Source organism: Ambystoma mexicanum, chromosome 5p (genome assembly GCF_040938575.1).
Source record: "Ambystoma mexicanum isolate Mex_15411 chromosome 5p, UKY_AmexF1_1, whole genome shotgun sequence".
NCBI lineage: Eukaryota > Metazoa > Chordata > Amphibia > Caudata > Ambystomatidae > Ambystoma > Ambystoma mexicanum.
Window position 1 is genome coordinate 520,828,214 of NC_090930.1, and position 20,069 is coordinate 520,848,282.

Here is a 20,069-nt window from a genome sequence, read left to right on the forward strand (position 1 = left end):
ACAGTGCAGCTATGCCCAGAATCATGACAGTATGGCACCAGTTGGACTGAGGAGACAAAAGTAGCTTTTGGTAGCTTCTGATGTCAAGCTAACCATGCAATTTTAGGGAGCAAGCAAGAGTTGAATAGTTCCTAGCAATTTCAATCTCAGCATTCACTCAGGAACGTTGGTCATATTCGAGAGCAAAGCACAGAGTAATACAGTAGGTGACAGTTAAACAAGCAAGAAGGACAGGCATTATGTGGCTCAGCTGCAGAAAACTCTCAACCACAACCAATGCTCTTTTCAGAGCTGGTGGTATAAGACACATGGAAGAAGGAGGCATCTTTTTCTTATCCAATAAAAAAAAATAAAAGACAAAATGTAGGGGAAAAATTACAGAAACAAAACACAAAATAAAATAGAACGGTAGGTGTGACTAAAAGACAATGAACCTTATTAGAAGTATGGCGGTGCTATAATAAATTGTGGTAAAGGAGCAGCAATTCCGTTACCGCCGTATTACTGCTCTGCCGTACAACAGTTTCGAAGGTGAAGTGGAGAATTTAGCTCTAGCAAAAAGTTATAGGGAAATTCACTGGTTTACTGCCAAAAATCAGCAAAATTGGCAGAAAAACTATTTGATGGTATTTGTATAAATGTACTGCTGAAATAACAACCAAACTTGTAATGAGACCCACTGTCAGGACTATGCCGATAAGTGGAAAAAACAGTAGTTGGCAGGGTACAGCTGGTGAGTGATGCTTTATTTTATGGGCCAGAAAGTTTAAGGGTGCTTGCCGCTCACACATCCAGGGGGCACCTGAGAACAAAATGACAGAATATTTTGAACATGCTCTTTCCTGCTGCGGCCTAGGCATTCCCAACCATGTATAAAGGAGGGTCAGCAGTACACAGGAGTAATAATCTCTTCAGGAGTTACTGATAATATGTTCACCCCTTAAGCACTGTAATCGTTTTGAGATTTATGTCAGATTTCCTGATCTTCTTTGATGTTTTGAGTTTTGTGTCCTTTCTTCACTTAGTGTTCTGATATAAGCATTTTACAAATTAAAAATCGAATTCTTTTTCCGGCAAATCTCGTCATCCTACAAACCTTAGAAAGACATATCTGTCACTGATTTGTACCGGTCTACCCGATATTTGTTTTCTTCCAGTTTAGTTGCTATAGTTTGCCCAAGCATTGATTGCTACATTTTATTGCACAGCTAAATGGTTTCCATTTGTCTGCATGACTCGGCGGCTTACAGCAAGTGAGTGTTCACTTAATATTAAATACTGCAAATGCCACTGTGTTGCCAGCATAACAGAATAAAACATCTGTTTTTGAAACATTTTGTTTTATTTCCAAAATGCCTTATAAAATATAAATTGTTTGGTTTGATTATATCTTTTGAATGTGTACTGCAACGTGCACCTATTTTAAAGCCAAATTATTGGCTCATTACTCACAGATATAAATAGAGCAACCTTCCATGGGATCACAGAAACTGATAACAGATACCGAATTATGTTATTGGTGCGATCATAGTTACTTACTGAGGATTAGACAGTATCACAAAGACTCTGGGAAACACCTCTCTCTAGACAGTTTTCAATCAAGGATATTGGGTCTCATTACGATTCCGGCGGTAACCGCGGCGGTAAAACCGCCTGGTTACCGCCGGACTTGTATTACCATTCCGCCTCCGTGAATTACAACCCCGGTTTTCTGTGAATCACGGAGGCGGAATGGTGTTAATCCCCATTCCCATTGAGTCCTATGGGACTCAATGGGAATGGGGATCATGGAAACACCGGCAGCATCTCGTAATGCTGCCGGTGTTTCCTCGTCGGCCTGCAGGCGGGCGGTGTTAAACCCGCCAGGTCAGACCTGACGGGAACAACACCTCCCGCCTGCAGGAGTTGTGATCGCCCGGCATGGAAACAACGGTGGCGGCGGGTTTACCGCCACCGCGGTTTCCATAACGGGCGATTTGTAATGTCTTTATTCCGGCTTTACAGGCACTTTTGGCAGGCAATACCAAAGAGATCCTTTACCAAGTACAGGCATCTAAAAAAACATAACAGATCTGTCTCGGAGTTAGCCCTCCTCCTTTCTAAATAAGGACACCCAGACCCTTCCGCGATATCACTACTTCTTCCCAAGATTCCTTTCATACTTTGTTAAGATCCAGGACTCTAAATGAATCTACGCAGAAGCAGTAGGTTTCCCTGGGTTTTCTCCTGCAGAATCCCCCACTCCCTCATGATCCCACCCTGGTTGGTCCAGTAGAGGGAATTCATATTGATTCCAAGTTTTAAAAAAAAACAGTTATTTCCCCTTTTAGCAAGGCATTGTTTCTGGTCCAAACAGTATCTGCCTAGGTTTCTCCATGGTGTTACACACAATTAAGACTACAGGTGGCAATACAAGTTTTACCTTTTGTACAAGCCTGTACTACTATGTCAGAGTGGTAGCAGTGGCGGAGCAGCCAGGCTTATCTCAAGAGTATATGAGCAGTAGCAGAGATTCCACAAAGGGGCCACAATTACTGTGACTCAAGCAAACACTGACACAAGGTTTCAGGTATAAAAATATAAGTACATTTATTTTTAAACCATTCTTTATAAACACAACACTTCTATGAAACTTCAATAAAAACCACACGTTAAATATACTACAACTAACCAATTCACCTTGTTAAGTAAGTCTCAAGGTAAGTACCCTGTGTTGGAATGAACCGGTGTTAGGCATAAAAACACGTTACCGTGAATACGATTGCGATCACTTTTTGACAGTTCGGTCTACTAAACAAACGCGTATCCGCGACATGAAATGCTACCGGGGCAGAAACACAATTAGCACTTGAGATACCCAGGAGGAGTTGGAGGCAAAAATCACAGGCAATATTTTGGTTAGGCAGGCAGAATCAAGAAACACTCAGAGACAGGAGTTCAAAAGTCAAAGGGCCGGAGCCAGGGTCGAAAGACACCTGGGCCAGTTGCCAAAGATCACACGGTCAGACAGTTCAAGATTCGACGTAGCCAACAATACTTGGATATTGTCAATGTTCGGAAGCAAAAGTTATAAGAAGGAGGGAAGACAAGGGCAAGCCTTGGAAATGAAGAAAAAGGGATTACCTTGTTCCAGTGGTGCAGCTGGTTCCCTGGCAGTTGTTCCTGTTGGTTTCCCGCAGACCCACGATTCCTGGAGCTTCGTTGTGAAGGAGGACGTCTGAAGGGGGTCTGCACCACACAGGGATGAAGCCAGCAGCAGCGACCAGGAATAAAGGGTGCGCTCCTTAAAAACAGGAGAGGCTCTTCAGGTGGCTATCCGGACCACTACAGCAGTATGCAGAGATTTCGACCAAGGAAGAGGATCCTCTGGCTGTAGAAGATGAGCTGTTTATCCCCACCAAGCTCAAGGGAAGAAGACTCCGGACTGGATCTTCTCTAAATCGTTGAAGGGAAGATAGCTCGGGACTGCAGCAGGGCTTCAACGGGACGGGGTAGTTGCAGCAGTCGTCGTTCTCTCCGCTTCTCTTCGGTTCCTTGTAGTTCCAGTGGCGACTCTCTAACTTCTAGCCCAAGAGACCTGCCTTTTAATGCGAAAAACCCCCATTCACACAGCCTGGCTGTCAAGCTGTCAATCACCCAGCAGGAGGGTTGTCCAGCCCGGACAACTACCCTGGCCAATCATGACAAAGTGCGACTTGGGTTTCCTAGGATAGCCTGTGCAGGGGGTGACTACACCCCTCCCTCACATTCAGCCCACCTAGACACTCAGGCGCCTGGTGGAGGGCTTCTGAACAGAAAGCCCGCCAAAAGACGGTGAACAAAGAAGGCAAACCTAGTTTGCCGCGCAAAGTAAAACACAAGAAGTACTTTAACAAAAAGAAATGGCGAATGAACCCAACCGGAGCCAAAAGAAAGACGATTTGGTCAAGCGGGTTTATGTTCGAGGCTAATATAATAGCCAAGAACTGTACCACGTTTATCTAATATAACCGCGGTAGAAAAGTTAGGATAGATACCACTGCCACCAGCCAAGTCTAAATGTTAAAAGAGCGAAACAATGCTCTAGGAGGTACAGATAAAAAGGGATACAAATTAACCCTTTCCAGTACTCCATGGAAGAGGGGGTGTACTGCATCTGTGGTATATTGACTAAGTAAAGTTAATGGTAACTTCACCCTTTTCTGGGGGACAGTAGTCGCCTCCGAAATGGAGTTCAGGGAAGTCTCAAAGACAACCCTGTGCCACGGCACTCAAGGTGCTGTGTGACACACAAAAAGAAGGAGGCTACTGAGGTGGTGCACCTCAGAGTCCAATCACAAAAACAGACAGAAACACATAGCAAAACACCGGTAAGAGTGGGGGAAAAAGCTCTCACTCTTACCAAGTGGAAAAAAATAAACTCCAGAAGTCCAGCAAAGCTGCTGGTGGACTCACTAGGTGAGGGAAATTAGCCATAGATGAGAATTCTCCTTAACATCTCTGCCTGGCACCCTCCCAATGAATTCAATGAACTTCACTTTGCCCCACCTCTCACTTCCTTTTTCTTCTTCTCACCCCTACCATCTTTCCTTCCTCTTTCAAACCTCTCCACCTCAGTCTCGTTTGGTGGTTTTCTATTTCCCCTTTCTTCACCTATAGCAACCTCTTCTGCTTGCTTCCCTCCTCTTGACTCTAACTGCGTCACTCACTCTTGTTGTCAAACCTCCTCCATCTGCAACATCTCCTGTAACTCCATTTGCTACTCCATACGCCCATAATATTGTCTTTTTCCTGTGTAAGTTGTGTAGGGTTAGACCCCTCGAATTTCATGTGCCCAGATAGGTCTACTTTGATTTTACAGGCTTCTTCTTCAATGTGGACAGAGACTGTAAAAGGCCAGTCCACCATTTTGAAATTTGTAGAATAGAGCATGTGCACTGGAGTGCACATGTTGAACTAGAGTTGAGCTAGCAGGACTTGTGGTCCCAAGCTCTCCCTCTGTGGTCGCAGCAAGCTTGTCTAGGAGATATTTTACTTGGTTAAGCTCAGGAGTGATGGTGATGGTCGGACCATACACTGAGTCTGGGATGTCAGGGCCTGCAGATTTCAATACAGTATTCTGAGTCTATTTTCTTAAAGGGCCTGTAGCAGCAGCATAAGCAATGAAGTTGGTTCCTGCCTTTGGCCCCCAGTGTTGTGGGGGAGCTTGGAGATCGCACCCTCAGACAACCCCAGGGCCAACAGCACATTGCAGGTGGTGAAGTTGTAATAACCAGACTTACCTAGGATACCCTGATACACACCTTAAGGGCCAAGCAAGGAATGCCAGGATCCAAGGGACAGAAGGTAGGTGGAAGGGGAGTTTGATGGGAAAGGAACTGTTGAGCAGTTGGAAACACTTGCCCAGATGGAAATTGGGCCGAAAAACAATAAGTGGTAAAGGGCCCATGTAGCATGTGGGTTGGGAATTCTTTTACAACAGTCATTATTCTAAGATGGCCCCAGGATTACTGGTAGTAGAAGCATCAACAAAGGACTAGCCTGCTTGCGGATTGGCCAGGACCATAAATAACCAGTACTAATATTAGAAAGTTGTTTGACAATGTTTTTTTGGTGGCTCTTTCCTGTGGTCCTGATTTGGCCCCTTCATAAGTAATTCTGGACTTGGCTGGTATTTCACGCTGGCCCACCGCCCATTTACAGGGTCATATTCATGTTCTGTTTTTCTTGCTTTCCTTTCCCCATCTTTTCTGCACTTGGCTTTCTTTCCCTTCCCTGTTCTCAGCTTCACTTGCTTTCTTGTTTCAATTCTGCTCTGGTATTTAGCAAATGTTGGACTCTGCTCTCTAGCCATGCCTCGTTCTGCATCTATTCCTGGTCTACTCCTGCAGCTAGCACCACACTGCCATAATTTCACAGTGCTGACCTGCCTCTCAAGAACTTCTGCTCAGTTCATTGTCCCGCCCAACACACTCGTTCGTAACACACTCTTACTCTGCTCACCTGTGGTTGGGCCACCTTAAACTCCTGTACCTTTCCTTTTAGAGTTCTGCATTTCACTGGTGAAATTTCAAGAATCGCTTTGGCAGTTTTTACCCTGGAAAGGGTGTTTCTCTGCTTTGCCATATAGATTACAAGGGACAGGAGGGGCAGGTGGGTGGAGGGGTTAACCATGTTAATCCTGTAAACAACCTGCTCCTAACGTTCCCCTGTTTCGTCTCCCCCTTCAACTGGGAGGAGGAGCTCCATGTTGCGGCATTCATCTGGGGATTTGATGGCCCTACGTGAAGGAAGGGGTTGGCATCCAAGTGAAGTACCTTGCAGTCGTGACAGGAGATATTGTCACATCGATCTTCGAAATCAAGGCAACCCTGAAAAAAGTGGTTAGCACCAGCCCAATAAGTATGTGCACAAATATATCCACAAGGCCAATACCATACTGTATTTATGAACCCAAGTTAGTGCACTCTTACATACATTCACACATTCTTACACATAACAGTTCAATGTACCTTAAATTCTAGGAGAGAGCGCATTTGTTCCACTTCTGAATTGCTTACTCCATCACTTTCTTCAACGTCGATGATTTCGGTTTTCTGCAACATAAATCCATGCATGGTTAAAGAAAGAATTTTTCTGAAGATTCAAAGATTGATACATTTCTTTTTTGTACATTTTATAGAGATGTGAAATTGGTTCCACGTGGATATGTATCGGTACCATATGGAGAGGGTATGATGACTTGATATTGATATTTCATTTATATCGCGCTAATACACAAGTGTTTCAGAGCGCGACAAGGCAAGGGAAGGGGAACCGGGAAGAACAAAAACAACGATCTCACTAGGCCCAGTGACATTGAGAACGCGCAAGTGCATGGGAGAGGGGGAGGGGGAGAAGTGCATGAAAGGGGGGAGAAAAGGAGAGTGTGGAGCTAGGAGAAAAAAAATATAAATAAAAAGTAAGGCTGCAGGCTGGGTAGGTCTGATAAGTGCAGGAATAAAAAGAGGGGGGGTACTGTATAGGTACAGATACAGACCCCAGTGAAAGGGGTGGCCTGGAAGCAGTGCGCGAGGATGGCAGGGTGAGCAGCTACCTGGGCCTGGAGGGAGACCAGAATCAGCACGAGATAGGGGGGTGAAGGCAGAAGCAAAGAGGAAGGTCTTGAGGTGCTTCCGGGACCGGAGATGGTTCTCCTCAAGTTTTAGAGTGGCAGGGAGGCTGTTCCAGAAGGAGGCCCCAGTCAAAAACAGATCTACCCCCAGCTTGTTTCTTTGAGAACGACTGACCCTGAGGGTGTTAGAGGAGTAGAGAGCTCGACATGGGAGGTATTTACAGAGGGATAGCTGAAGGTATGTTAGACCCAGGCCCCAAAAAGCCTTGGACAATGCAGAGGGTTTTGAATTTAATCCTTGCATCCACTGTGAGCCAATGGAGAGATTTCAGGGCTGGAGAGATACGATCCCAGGGCTTGAGGCCAAGGAGAAGTCTCGTAGTCCTGTTCTGGATAAGTTGCAAAGGGCGGAGACTAGAGGCAGGTAGATTAAGAAAGAGGCTGTTGCAATAGTCCAACCTAGAGAGAACCACAGCCTGGGAGACAGTGAGCTTCTGGGGGAAGGAGAGGAAAGGAAGAGTACCTCTGAGGATGTGCAGTAGGAAGTTTGACCCTTTTTGATAGATCAGCGATTTGGGCGGAGAAGGAAAGTGTGGAATCAAAGGTGACGCCAAGGTTCTTGGCCTCGCAGGTGGGGTAGGAGGAGGGCCAAGAGAGGCCAGCCAGAGAGTGAGGGGAAAAGAAGGTGATGGGGTGCTGATGAGGAGGATCTCCGTCTTGCTGGCATTCAAAGATTGTTGGCGGCACACCAATCTTGAATGGCAGTTAGTGATGAGAGAGGTGGAGGAGGTGGCCGAAGGCAGCCTGAAAATGAGTTGAGTGTCGTCCGCGTAGCACTGGAAGTTTGAGCAGAAAATGGCAATACAGCGTGCGAGTCGCCAGGTATTGGTTGAAAAGCCAGGACGAGAGGTTGGACTCCTGTGGAACACCACAGGTGGAGAGGAAGATAGATGATAGGAAGGACCTAAGTTGGACCTGGGAGGGTCCATCAAATAGGAAAGAGGTCAGCCAGGCCAGAGCCTGATCGGTGATATCCAGGTTATCACAGAGACGGTTGAGCAGGATGGTATGGTTGAATGTGTCGAAAGCAGAGGAGAGATCGAGTAAGATGAGGACAGAGGGAATGCTAGAGTCAAGGTTGTAAAGCAGGGATGTTCAGGTGAGCAGTTTCTGTGCTTCTGCCAGCTCTAAAGACAGACTGATGGTCATGGAGACAGCCAACAGAATCGGAATGAAGGTTTAGCTGGGAGATGGCCAGCTTTTCAAGGAGTTTTCCCAAAAGGGAGTAATGGAAATTTGGCGATAGGTGGCCAGACAAGAAGGATCAGCTGTGGGTTTCTTGAGAAGAGGATGCACAAGGGAGTGCTTAATAGGGGAGGTGAAGGATTCGGAGGCAAAGGAGTGGTTGCAGAAATCAGCAAGGGCCGGAGCGAGGGTATCAATGTGGTTCTTGATAGTTTTAGGGGAACAAGGATGTACCTGTTTTGACAAGTCTTTCATAGATTGGACTTGTCTAGAGACCTCATCAGTGGAGAAAAGAGGAAAGGACGAGAAGGAGGGTGGGGGAATGGCTGGAGGAGGGTCAGTGAGTACAGACAGAGAGGGGAGAGGGGGGACATTGGAGGAGAGGGTGGACAAGATGTCCTGGGTTTTCAAGATAAAGTTAGAGGGAGAGGCAAGGGCACTGTAAAGAGCCTGAGAGGCAAGAGGAGGGGTAGAGACTGCAGCAGGGTTGGCCAGCTCCTTGCAGATTTTAAAGAGTTTGGCCCGAGTTAGAGACACAGGCTTGAATGTGGACTCTCTTCTTGGTATGGACACAGAGACGGTATTGCCTTTGGTGTAGGCGACAGGCCAGTTTGTCAGAGGATGACCAGGAATCCCTCCATTTTCTCTCAGCTGCCCTACACGTATGTTTAAGTGTAGCTAGGTCAGAGTCATAGCAGGAATTGCACTTGGCTTTGGACTTCAGGCAGATCCTCATGACAGGGGCATCAAGAGTATCAAGAGTATCAGAAATAGAAGGGTAGAGAAGAGACAGGACTGTGTCAGGGTGCAAGTCAGTGTACTTGATGCACTTGACAAGTTGTAAAGGCTTTCTAAATTCAGGTTTCAAATTGCATTTGTCACTTACATCTCCAAAGTAAGAATGTGTTAGGTAATGGCAATGTGTTAGGCAATGATCAATGTGATGTCCCGACTAAACTGAAATGCTGATCGACAAAAGGTGGCACACTTTCTTAATATTGTCAGAGTGTCAGAGATGGCACAAAAGAACAAGTTACTTTTTTACCTGGTAACGTTCTTTCGATGGGTTGTTCCGACGACGTATTCCACATCCATGACAGGCAATCACCACAGCTATGCTGCTTCGGAAAATGTTCTGCATCCTGCGTCGACGTCGAAACGCTGTCCTCGAGGGCCTCCGTCGAGCCGACGTCACCGGATGTTATAAGTAAGACGCACGACGCCCGTAGCCTCAGTTGTAGTTTTTCCCCAGAACGTGTCGCACCAATCTTCTGCCAGTATGACTATAGAAAGCTTTGCGGAAACGGAAGCTGCAATCGCATAAGAAATTCTGTAGAGGGGCAGGTTGGGAGGGTTCAATGTGGAATACGTCGTCGGAACATCCCATCGAAAGAACGTTACCAGGTAAGAAAGTAACTTGTTTTTTCGAAGGGATTGGTTCCTCCGACGTATTACACATCTATGACAGACTCCCAAAGCAGTACCAACGTAAGGAGGTGGGAAAAGAATTTAGAATTTTAGAATGCCCAATTAAATTGCACAATACAGGATCGCCTTGCCAAAGGTCAAATCTTGCCCATGGATAGAATCCAAGGAGTAGTGTTTGACAAAAGTATGGACAGAGGCCCATGTGGCTGCTTCACAAATGTTACGAATGGGAACACCCCTCTGCAGGGCAGTAGAGGCAGCCACACCCCTAGTAGAATGGGTCCGTAAGCCTACCGGAGAGTCCTTACCCGCGAAGTGGTAATATTCAGAAATTGTCAAGATAATCCATCTAGACAAAGTCTGTTTAGTAACAGCATGTCCCAAACGCCTTCCACCGTATCCTACAAAGAGCTGATCGTCCACTTTGACCCAGGACATGCGTGAGATTTAGAAACCTAAAGCTCTCCTAGGGTCCAACCTAAGGAGCCTCTCCTCTTCCTTACCAGGATGTGGAGGAGGATAGAACGCCGGAAGAATGACCTTCTGGCTTAAATGAAATTCCGACACAACTTTCGGAAGAAAAGAAGGACGAACCCTAAGGACAACCCTGTCCTTATGGAACACTGAAGGGTGGCTTAACGGAAAGTGCCTGCAACTCACTCACTCTGCGAGCAGAAGTGACCGCAACTAAAAATACAGTTTTCAAGATCAACTGTCTCAAAGGACAAGAATGTAAAGGCTCAAATGGAGCTCCCATCAGGAATTTTAGAACCAGGTTCAAATCCCAACTGGGCAGCTGGAAAGGTGATGGTGGGAACACATTAGTGAGCCCTTTCAGAAACTGGGAAATCAAAAGGAATTTTAAAATAAGAACAGTCCTCAGACGAGCGCTTAAATATGGACAGTGCCGCCAGGTAACCTTTAATGGTACCCACTTGCAGGCCCTCGTGGGCTAACGAAAGCAAAAAAGACAGAACCACAGGAACGGCACATGAAAAAGGATCCACATTCTTAACCCTGCACCAGTTGCAGAACTTTCTTCAATGGCAACGGTACAGGGACTTCATTGCAGGCCTTCTGGCCAAAAGCAATACCTTCATCATGTATTCAGCGAGGTCCCAATCCTTATACCTCAACCTTTCAGAAGGCAAGCATGAAGATTGAGGGACTTGACCTCTGGATGGAGAACCTGACCCCCCTCCCATGAGAGCAGATCACCTCGGTAGGGAAGACGGTGTCGAGGGCAGATGACACGTCGAGAAGGTCCGGGTACCACGTTCTCCTGGCCCATGCTGGAGCAATGAGGATCATTCGGGAACCGAACCTCCGTAACCTTTGCAGCACTTGAAGAATGACAGGGACTGGAGGAAACGTGTACAGCAGTGGGAAGGACCACTCCACTACGAACGCATCCCCTAAGGTTCCTCTTGGAGGAAATTCCCGCGAGTAGAATCTTTTGCACTTCCGGTTGACACTGGTGGCGAAGAGATCCACTTGTGGGATCCCCAAAGGGCAAAGATCTCCAGGAGAATCTCCTGAGTCAGCTCCCACTCTTGAGAGACCGTGCTCTGCCTGCTCAGAGCGTCCACCACCGCGTTTTCGTCTCTGGCCATATGAACTGCCGAGATCGAAATTTCCTGCTGGATGGCCCAGAACCAGAGCTGCATCGCCTCTCTGCACAGAGGGAGAGACCCTGCCCTCCCCCCTTTTTGTTGAGGTAGTGCATGGCCACTGTATTGTCTTGTCAGAATCAGGACATTCTTCCCCCGCACAGACGGCAGAAAAGCCTCCAGGGCTAGCCTGATGGCCCTCCGCTCCAACAGATTGATATAGAGTCTGGACTCCGACGGAGACCAACGACCGTTGACTGTCAACTCGTTGGCATGAGCTCCCCATCCCGTGAGGGATGTGTCCGTCACGATCGTCACCTCCGGCCAGGGTAGCCAAAATGAAGCCCCCTTCATCCGATTGCCTTCGACGGCCCACCACAGAAGATCCCGGGCGACCGAGGCGGCACCTGAATGGGATCCGACATCCTGCCGGAAGACTGTGACCACTGCATCTTGAGAGCCCACTGCAGAGATCTCATCCGTAGCCTGGCCTCTGGCACCAGGAGAATGCAGGATGCCATAAGGCCGAGCAACCTCAAGAACTCAAACGCCGGGAGACTCTGGGCATGTTGAAACTTGTTCACCATCTGCAGAATGTGATGAGCCCTCACCTGGGGAGGATAAAACAGCCCCAGGGATGTGTCGAGCACTGCTCTGATGTACTGGGGACGCGGGGTAGGTGTCAAGTGGGACTTCTTTAAGTTTAGGGAGAAGCCCAGCTTCTGAAGGGTGTGACAGGTGACTGACAGATGATTCAGTACTTGCTCGGGAGAGCGCGCCCTGATCAACCAATCGTCTACCCCTACCTTGGCCGTTAAATTCATAATTGTTTAATCAAGAAACCTTGTTTGTACGAGTTTATTTGAATACTTGTCACTGTGAATCTCTGTGTAACTCCCCTACAACTCACATTGACCCCTCTTGAGATAAGCCTGGCTGCTCAACACGCTACCAGAATTTAACGGTCAGTTTGAGTAAGCCTTCTTCAGAAGGGGGCAATATAATAGTAACACAAATACACTACAAAATACACACTCTTAATATTTCAAAATCAATAAGTACCCTTTTGGGATGGCACACAGACACTTCCTACAACCTCAGGTGACTTTAGTAACTAGGACACAGGACATTTAGAACCAGATTGTGAGTATGTCAAAGTTATTAGAGGAAAAGAGATGATCACAAACATTCTGAAGCAGGTAGGTACTTTTGGTAACCCCCAATGCAGAGTAAGTTAACTCCTTCCCGGAAGGAAAACCAAACACAATGTCAGAAGGAAGAGGAGCCATTCAGGGAGCCAGGCTAGGCCAAAGTCAATTGGGCAAAAGTCTAGGTGAGCTGAAGCACTTCTCAGAGGCAGGTAAGTCTTGCACACTGTTTTAGAAGTCTTTGTAGAAAAGAGGAAATCAAAGCAGGGCTACACGCTAATTAGCATTGTGAAGCTGTTAGCAACTCTGCAGAAGCAACCAAGACAAGTCCCAACTGAGAACAAGTGAGGTTACACAACAAGAGGTAAGTTCTCTTCGACTTTAACAGTACCTTTGGTTAGAAGAAAAAGGCTTTGGCTGGCTTCTGTTCCTGTGTAGCTCTGCAGAGCCTGTGTTCCTGGGCCTCAGTCTTGGGCACAAGAGGGAGGATGTCTGGAGGATTCCTGCACTGCAACGGGACGATCAGTGACAGAAAAGGACCAACTTCATTCAGTGGCACTTCGCAGTTTCAGCTACTCGCGTCTAAGCAAATAGCAACACTGCAGACTCTTGGCTGTGGAGATGCGCTTTCTTTGCATCTAGGGTCCAGCACTCTGTTGAGGTGGCTCAGGCTTGGTCAGTCCTGCTTCCTGGGAGTCCGGAGGATCTTCTTAAAAGCAACGCACACAATCTGGCTCTTCGGTTCCAGCAGCAACTGCAGTGGAAATTCAACAAGCTTCGAGAGGATGTCCAGGTGGCTTACTTTGGAGTTGATTGGTCCCACCAAATTAAGGGGAGAAGTCGTGCTTCCAGGGCTTCTCTAGTCAAGGCGAATTCGGAGCTTCAGCACAGCAGCAGAGCTTCACCAACGGTCCAGGAGTTGCAGCATGCGTCTCTCCCAATTTCTTCTACGGATTCCATCGTCCAGTGGTTGATTCCGCCTTCCAAGCCAAAAAGCCTTGCCTTTTATGCAGGTTTCTCCCATTCATTCCAGACTAGCTGTCAGTCACCCATCAAGGTGGCTCTCCTTGCCGGACAGCCATCGGCCAATCACCTACGAGTGCATTACTGTCTCCTAGGAGACTAAGCACAGGGAGTTTTGGGCACCTCCCTCACTGCCTGCCCCCACCAGGCACCCTGGAGCCAGATGGAGGCTTCACTCGTGTATCCCGCCAAAGACAAAATTAACAAAGGGACCAAACCTGGTTTGGCGCGCACAGTAAATCTCAAGAAGGACCTTTCCACAAACAAATGGCAAAAAAAGAAGACCGGGGCCATTTTGACAAAAATGGCACCCTTGGGTGCTTTACTGAAGCTGCAAACGCAGCCCGCAGTAAAAGTTCACCACAGTAGTTCAAAGTAAACCACTGCCACCAACCATTCATCGAGGAAAAGGTAACATTAAAATGTTACATGAGAAGCTAGATAAAGGGGATACTAAGTAACCCCTCCAGCACCCTATTGTAAGATAGTGTGTGCTGGGTCTAAAAAGTTAAAAGTGTAAGTAAAGTCAACTTCACTTCACTGCTCTTGGAAACAGTAGTTGATCCAAGAGAAGGTATTTAAAGCTAGGGAAAATCTGAAAGACTTCCCTGTGTCACTGTGCTGAAGGTGCTGTGTGACACAGTCTAAAATATGATGCCTAAGGAGTTTGTCAGACTCCACAACCAAATGAAACAGTGATCAAATCACATTAAAAATACATGAAAGAGTGGGGAAAAAGGGTCTCACTCTCTCCAGTTTAAAAATTAAAGTCCTCAAAATCCAGCAAAGTTGCAGGGGGTCTCTAAGGTAGAGAGGAATTAGCACATTTCTGAGAATTCTCCCTAACAGCAGGTAATGTGAGTGAATACTTTTATGAGAAGAAAAATACCTTTCACTCTTGCACAGTGGCAGCGACTCCATGGCTTTGAAGCCCGGGCTTCCTGCAGGTCTCTTGACTCCAGACAGATCATGACTGCCATCTGCGTGTGATGCTCGTCCCATCCTCGCTACTGCTTAAAAGTTCTGTATCCAAGATCCACTGACTCTCCAATGCTCACCTGGCCTTAGTGGATTATCAACAGCTTCCACCATCACCCCTGCACTGCAGCTCTACCCAGAATCCATTGCTGGTGCTACACAGCTATCCTGTGGTCTGGTCAGCTGAAGCAGGGAGCATGGAAGGAAGCAGGTTGGATGTTCGAAACAGAGTGACAAAAATGTTACCCGGATAGTCATTGTTTCACTACCTGCATGCAATATAGATAACCCAAATGACATGAAATATATGCCATGAGCGATATTTGGTTTAGTTTTCCCAAAAATGTATGTTCATCTGTGCTCCTCGCAGAATTACCCTAACTGTAGTGCATTTGCGGCCTACCTGCAGTATTGTGGGGCAAGATCAGAGGTCAGACTCACTGTGCAAAGTTTTTGGGACTTGGTCTGGTTACATGTGAAAAGAGCGTTTGAAAATCACCTTTGTCAATTAGGTCAACTGAATAAGGGGTTAAAGGATTTGACAATAAAATCACAAACATTAGGGAAAGATAATGGGTTAACGTGGGGAATCAGATGGGGACACCCCCATAAAGGATAGAGAAAAGTTTTAAAAAGATGCACAAATTACTACCTTTAGTCGACCTTCTTGACATTTTTCATAAAAAAAATATTTTCACATGAAGCTGAAGAATCAGTTTTTTTAAAGTTTTGCATTGTACATATAAAGTCCTATATAATGCATTATTGCAATTCAAGATTGCATGGACAGGTGAAACGGGTGGGGCAGCGGATGAGAGAGGACCGGGAACATGCACAGCTAATCCCAAAACCCACAATCAAGATCATGATCACAAGGGGGGATGCGAGTGGAGCGGAAAAGGGAGGACACAAAGGGGGTGAAAGAGCCAAAGGACATTCACAGCTAAGCCAGACGGTCACATTCCATGCAGTAACAGTGGTGAAAAGAGTTTGGGAGAATGTGTCTGGGAATAGTGACAGCTGAGCCCAAAGTCGACATTAGATAATCCGACTAAGAGGAAATAAGAAGAAGGTGAAGAGAAATATCCATAACGGAGGGAGAGAAGCAAACATGGATTACCATGCTGGACATTCCTAGAAAGAGCTCAATGAAAGGTGAAGGCAGGGGTGGCCCCCAGGAGCGCGGGGGGGGGGGAGACATTAAACAAATCAACATTGTATGTGAACAAAGCTGGTGCAGTTAAGTGTGGTTTGTAACATAGCAGCAGGTATGCATGTGTATTCAAAGATGTTAGGTAAGAATGAGTGCAGTCCAAGTGGTGAGGACTACACGAGACTTATCTTCTTGGTATTAGGTAACCCACCTTTTAATATAGGCCTGTATTACACAAGTTGGTAGTGTGACTGAGCAGCTAGGCTTATCTTAAGAGGGGTAATGTGAGCTGTAGTGCTGTACAATTGAAATCATTAAGTACAAGAAGCCAAGTAACATTTACACACTTAAAGTTACATATAAATATGTATTTATAACATACACAAGGTTTAAATAAGCATTCTTCAAAAAGCTTTATCTAAAAGTAACATTCAATCAAAGTTAGGATTCAGTTTTTAAAAATGACAATAAAAGTTGGTAAAGACCTTTCTTATGATAACCCATGTTCCAGCACACGGAGTGACTTCAGTAAAGGTCTGTATTGCACATATTTCAGTTACCAATTCAGTTATTGAGTTGTTAAAGGAAGGAAAGGTTAGAATAAGATTTAGAACATACTTACAACAGTTTGTAAAACAATTACAATCTGCTAAAGAAAGGCAGGCAAGCTTTTACCCTAGCAATAATAGTGTCAACAATTATAACCTAAGGGAACAAGTACTGCCTAAGCCAGTAGGTTCAGAGGAGTGCCTTTAGGGAGCCAGGACAGCCAAGGTCAATGGACAAAGTCAATAGTTCTGATGCACTTCTTCTTAGATAAAGTCTTTACAAAGTTAGTAAGTTCAGAAGAAATTACAATAACTCATGTGAGCTACTTAGTCGAGAGCACAAGCTGTTAGGCCAGTGCAGGCGCGTTGAGATCAACTCCAAAAAGTACTTTGCAAGATAGGAAGCAGCACAAAAGAATGGACTCTACAAGGGATGTCGCAGCAGCAGTCGAGAAAAAGGACTCACAGCAAAGGATTCTTCATGCTCAAACCTCGGTCTGCGGTTTTGGCACCTTTTTATAGGCTTTGGGGATAAACATTTACCGTCTGGTCAGGCAGCCTGAATTCACCGGTCCTGCACTCTGGTGAATGGATTTTGAGGAGGAGGAGGAGGAGGATCTTGCCTCTGGAGGTCTAGCAGGAGTCTACCAAACCCCAAGCCGCACAGTACCTGTGATTCGAAGAAAAATGTTCCAGCTGGATTCCTCCTTGCTACAGCTTGGCAGACCCTTGTTTCTGGACCTTGGTTGTGGTGATGAAAGGGAGGACGTATGGCGGGCTCCTGTGGCAGTTCTTGGGAGAGCGATTCCCCAGCAATGGATTTCCTTGTTTTCAGCAGCACTTCATTGTTTTGGTGCCTTTTTCTTGGCGTCAATAAAGAACAAAAATGAAGAAGCTTGCTCCCTTGGTGCTGGACTCTGGTGAGGGGACTCTGGATCACGATTTCCTGCTTCTACAGGGTCCTCTGAATGCCCACAAAGATTGGGACGGATTCAGACTCCGCAGGACGATGCACTCGTCAATGCTCACAAGACCCCAGGCATTGGGCTTCTGCAGCTCTAGTGAGGCGCAGCAAGTAGGGGATTGCGCCAAATGGAAGCTTGTCTTGAGGCTAGTTGGTCCCACCAGCCCAAGGTAGGAAGTCGCAGACGATATGAATACAGGTCAGCACAGCGGCAGGGCTTCACTGGGAACTTCCCGGTCCAGGAGGGTGCTGGCGTCTCGCCACGTCTTCTTCTTCAGATGTTCCTCTCCAGTGGTAGACTATGTCTCTAGTCCCAAAAACCTCACTTTTTATGCGATTTCCCATTCATTCACAGCCTATGCTGCCAATCACACAGCAGGGTGGCTAGCCTGGGTGGGCTTCAGGGCTGAAGCCTGCCAAAGGCAAAACACAAAAAGGGCTCAAACAGAGTTCAACTAACAGAGTAAAAGCCAAGAAAGAACTAACAAACAGAAAATGGCATAAAAAGAAAACAGGGGCCATTTTGGGAAAAATGGTTACCCATGGGTGCTGCACTGCAGCTGAGGGTTCGGTCTATGGTAGAATTGCACACTCGTAGTAAAATTAAACCACTGCCACCAGCCATTTAAAGTTAGTGTATCAAAGTAGGTTACATGAGAAATGGGAGTGGGGATTACTAAGTAACCCCCCCCGCCCAGCACTCCACATAGGGTGGTGTGTGCTGGTCCCACAAAGAGAAAGGTAAGTAGTCCAGGGATCATTTTACTATTTTTAGGAATTGAAGTTCACCCAAGAAAATGTAATTAAACATTAAGAGAAGTCCAAGGGACTCCTTAGTGGCATTGCACCTAAGGTGCTGTGTGTCACTATACAAAAAACAGATGCCTATTGTCAGACTCCATAAAACAGTAAAACACAAAAAAAATCAGTCAGGAAAAATACATGAGGGAGTGAGAAAAAGGTCCCACTCTCGGTAGGAAATAAATCACAAGCCTTAAGTCTCGAAGGTTGAAGGGAATTAGTACAGAAATGAACATTCTCCCTATCAAAAGCTGACGCCAGATTGTTCCCCAAGTCGAGAGCAAGGAAGTCTCGGACAGTGAGGTAAAGGATGTTTCTAGGTTACAGTCTTGGAGAGGGGTGAGGAAAGGCAAACGTCCGCTGCCAGAGATAAATTAAACGCACAAGTCAGATGGGTCTTCCAGTTTTGTGGTGGGTGAAGTGTGCTGTAGGTAATAGTCGACCAGACGTGAGAACGCACTTTGACACTCCCTAATATGGTAATGCGATTGCTATAATACTCAACCTGCTGTGCTCTTAGTGTTTGGGGAGGAGATGGTAAACTAGCAAAAAAGGCATACAGTTTGGATAATTTGCCAACAGCGGGACCGGCTCCCCTATGCTCTCTGAAAATAACAAGCGAGATATGGTCACGTTTGGCCTGCCGAGCCAACTGTTGGACTAACAGGTGTGCAGAGCCTTGTGGGAAACAACCAGGGGCATTGAGAGGAGTTCGAGTGTAGACAGGAGGGATGGCAGGATGCTCAGTCACAGTGTAGGAAAGTGCAGTGGAAAGAAATTGGACTTAGATACTTCCTGGCCCCCAACAGATACAGGTCAACAGTAACTGTATTCAGCAAGGTTTATTCAGTGAATGTGTTTTTTAATGATATTAATATGGGTCCATGCCCAGCAGTCATGTCAACTTAGACTTGCAGCAAGGTTATTTTCGGATGAAAATCAAGACTTCGTGTATATCAACAGGTTCTTAATTTCTAAATGTGCACCATTTGCAGAATTCATCAGCTGCTGGACATGATAAACCAAGCGCCCCCAAACATATTTTTTCCGTTTTAGTTGAATGGCTTTAAGACTTTACAATAAGCAATTTTGACACCCTGCTTATCTCTAGGAGCAATCACGCTCACAAAACCAATTATTAAACTTTGACAAAAAAATCTTCTACCCACCTGGGAGCTCACCAAGGGAACGGCACATGATACAAGATATACCATAGAAGGGCTTCTGCTCAACGTGAACTTATAAATAAGCAGGCCCACACTCCAGTAATCTTATGACGACCGACAGGCGGAGGGTAGCCTAGCAAAAGATTTCAAGCAGAATCTTCGCATAGTGGAAGCTCACGCTGCTTTACTTCTGGGGACAGCACACAGACGAGAAGCGAACACCACCATCTGGCCATGTCAGATAAGAACACATGCATCTCCAACTGACACCAACCGCCACAAGTGCGGTTTCACTTTATGCCATTTGGAGATTTCCTGCGGCCTGCGGCTGTTATGCGCTAAAGCTATTTTTCCTTTGCTTACCAGCATCTTCTTTTAGCATTTTTTCGCTGTTTGGCCCTTAGTAAACAATTTAAACAAAAGTCCATTTAATTACCTATGACCTATGTCCTTAGCAGCTGTTAAACAGCATGATCCAGGAGACTAGCCATACATATTGATTGCCCCTTAGCTTCCACCATGACAGAACGTATACCTCAGCTCAGGTGCAACACGTTTGTCTTCGAAGCAAGACAACTTAGAGCACCAACTGTTCGAATCTAGGTCCCGTGCTCAAAGACTGGTCTCTGGTATTGAGCACGTCATAAAATCTGTTTTAATGAATTCCTCCTCACCCCAAAATACCCTGATAACAAAAGCGCACTGTTGTAACGTGCATGCGAGTCAGCCTAATATCCTTGCTCTTTGTGGAATTTCTAAGCGTGGAGATTGTGGAATGTTGGGCAGTGTATTGCTGCAGGTGGAATGGTCAGGTTTTAAGTGAGTTATCAGTTGGTCTGGGCAATGGTAGCCAGTGGTTGTATTTAGTGTAACTTACGCGATATGTACTGGACTAAAGGAAGATAACTTGAA

The 20,069-nt window shown here is 46.2% G+C and overlaps 1 protein-coding gene across 2 annotated transcripts in view; it reads right to left on the reverse strand.

The window, feature by feature from the left end:
* HDX (highly divergent homeobox) overlaps positions 1–20,069 on the reverse strand; it is a 571,608-nt gene that overhangs the window by 141,159 nt on the left and 410,380 nt on the right. For both annotated transcript variants that reach the window (XM_069612922.1, XM_069612923.1), the window contains one exon: positions 6,492–6,575. In XM_069612922.1, coding sequence (XP_069469023.1) covers positions 6,492–6,575 — 84 coding nt within the window. The remainder of the gene's footprint in view (positions 1–6,491; positions 6,576–20,069) is intronic.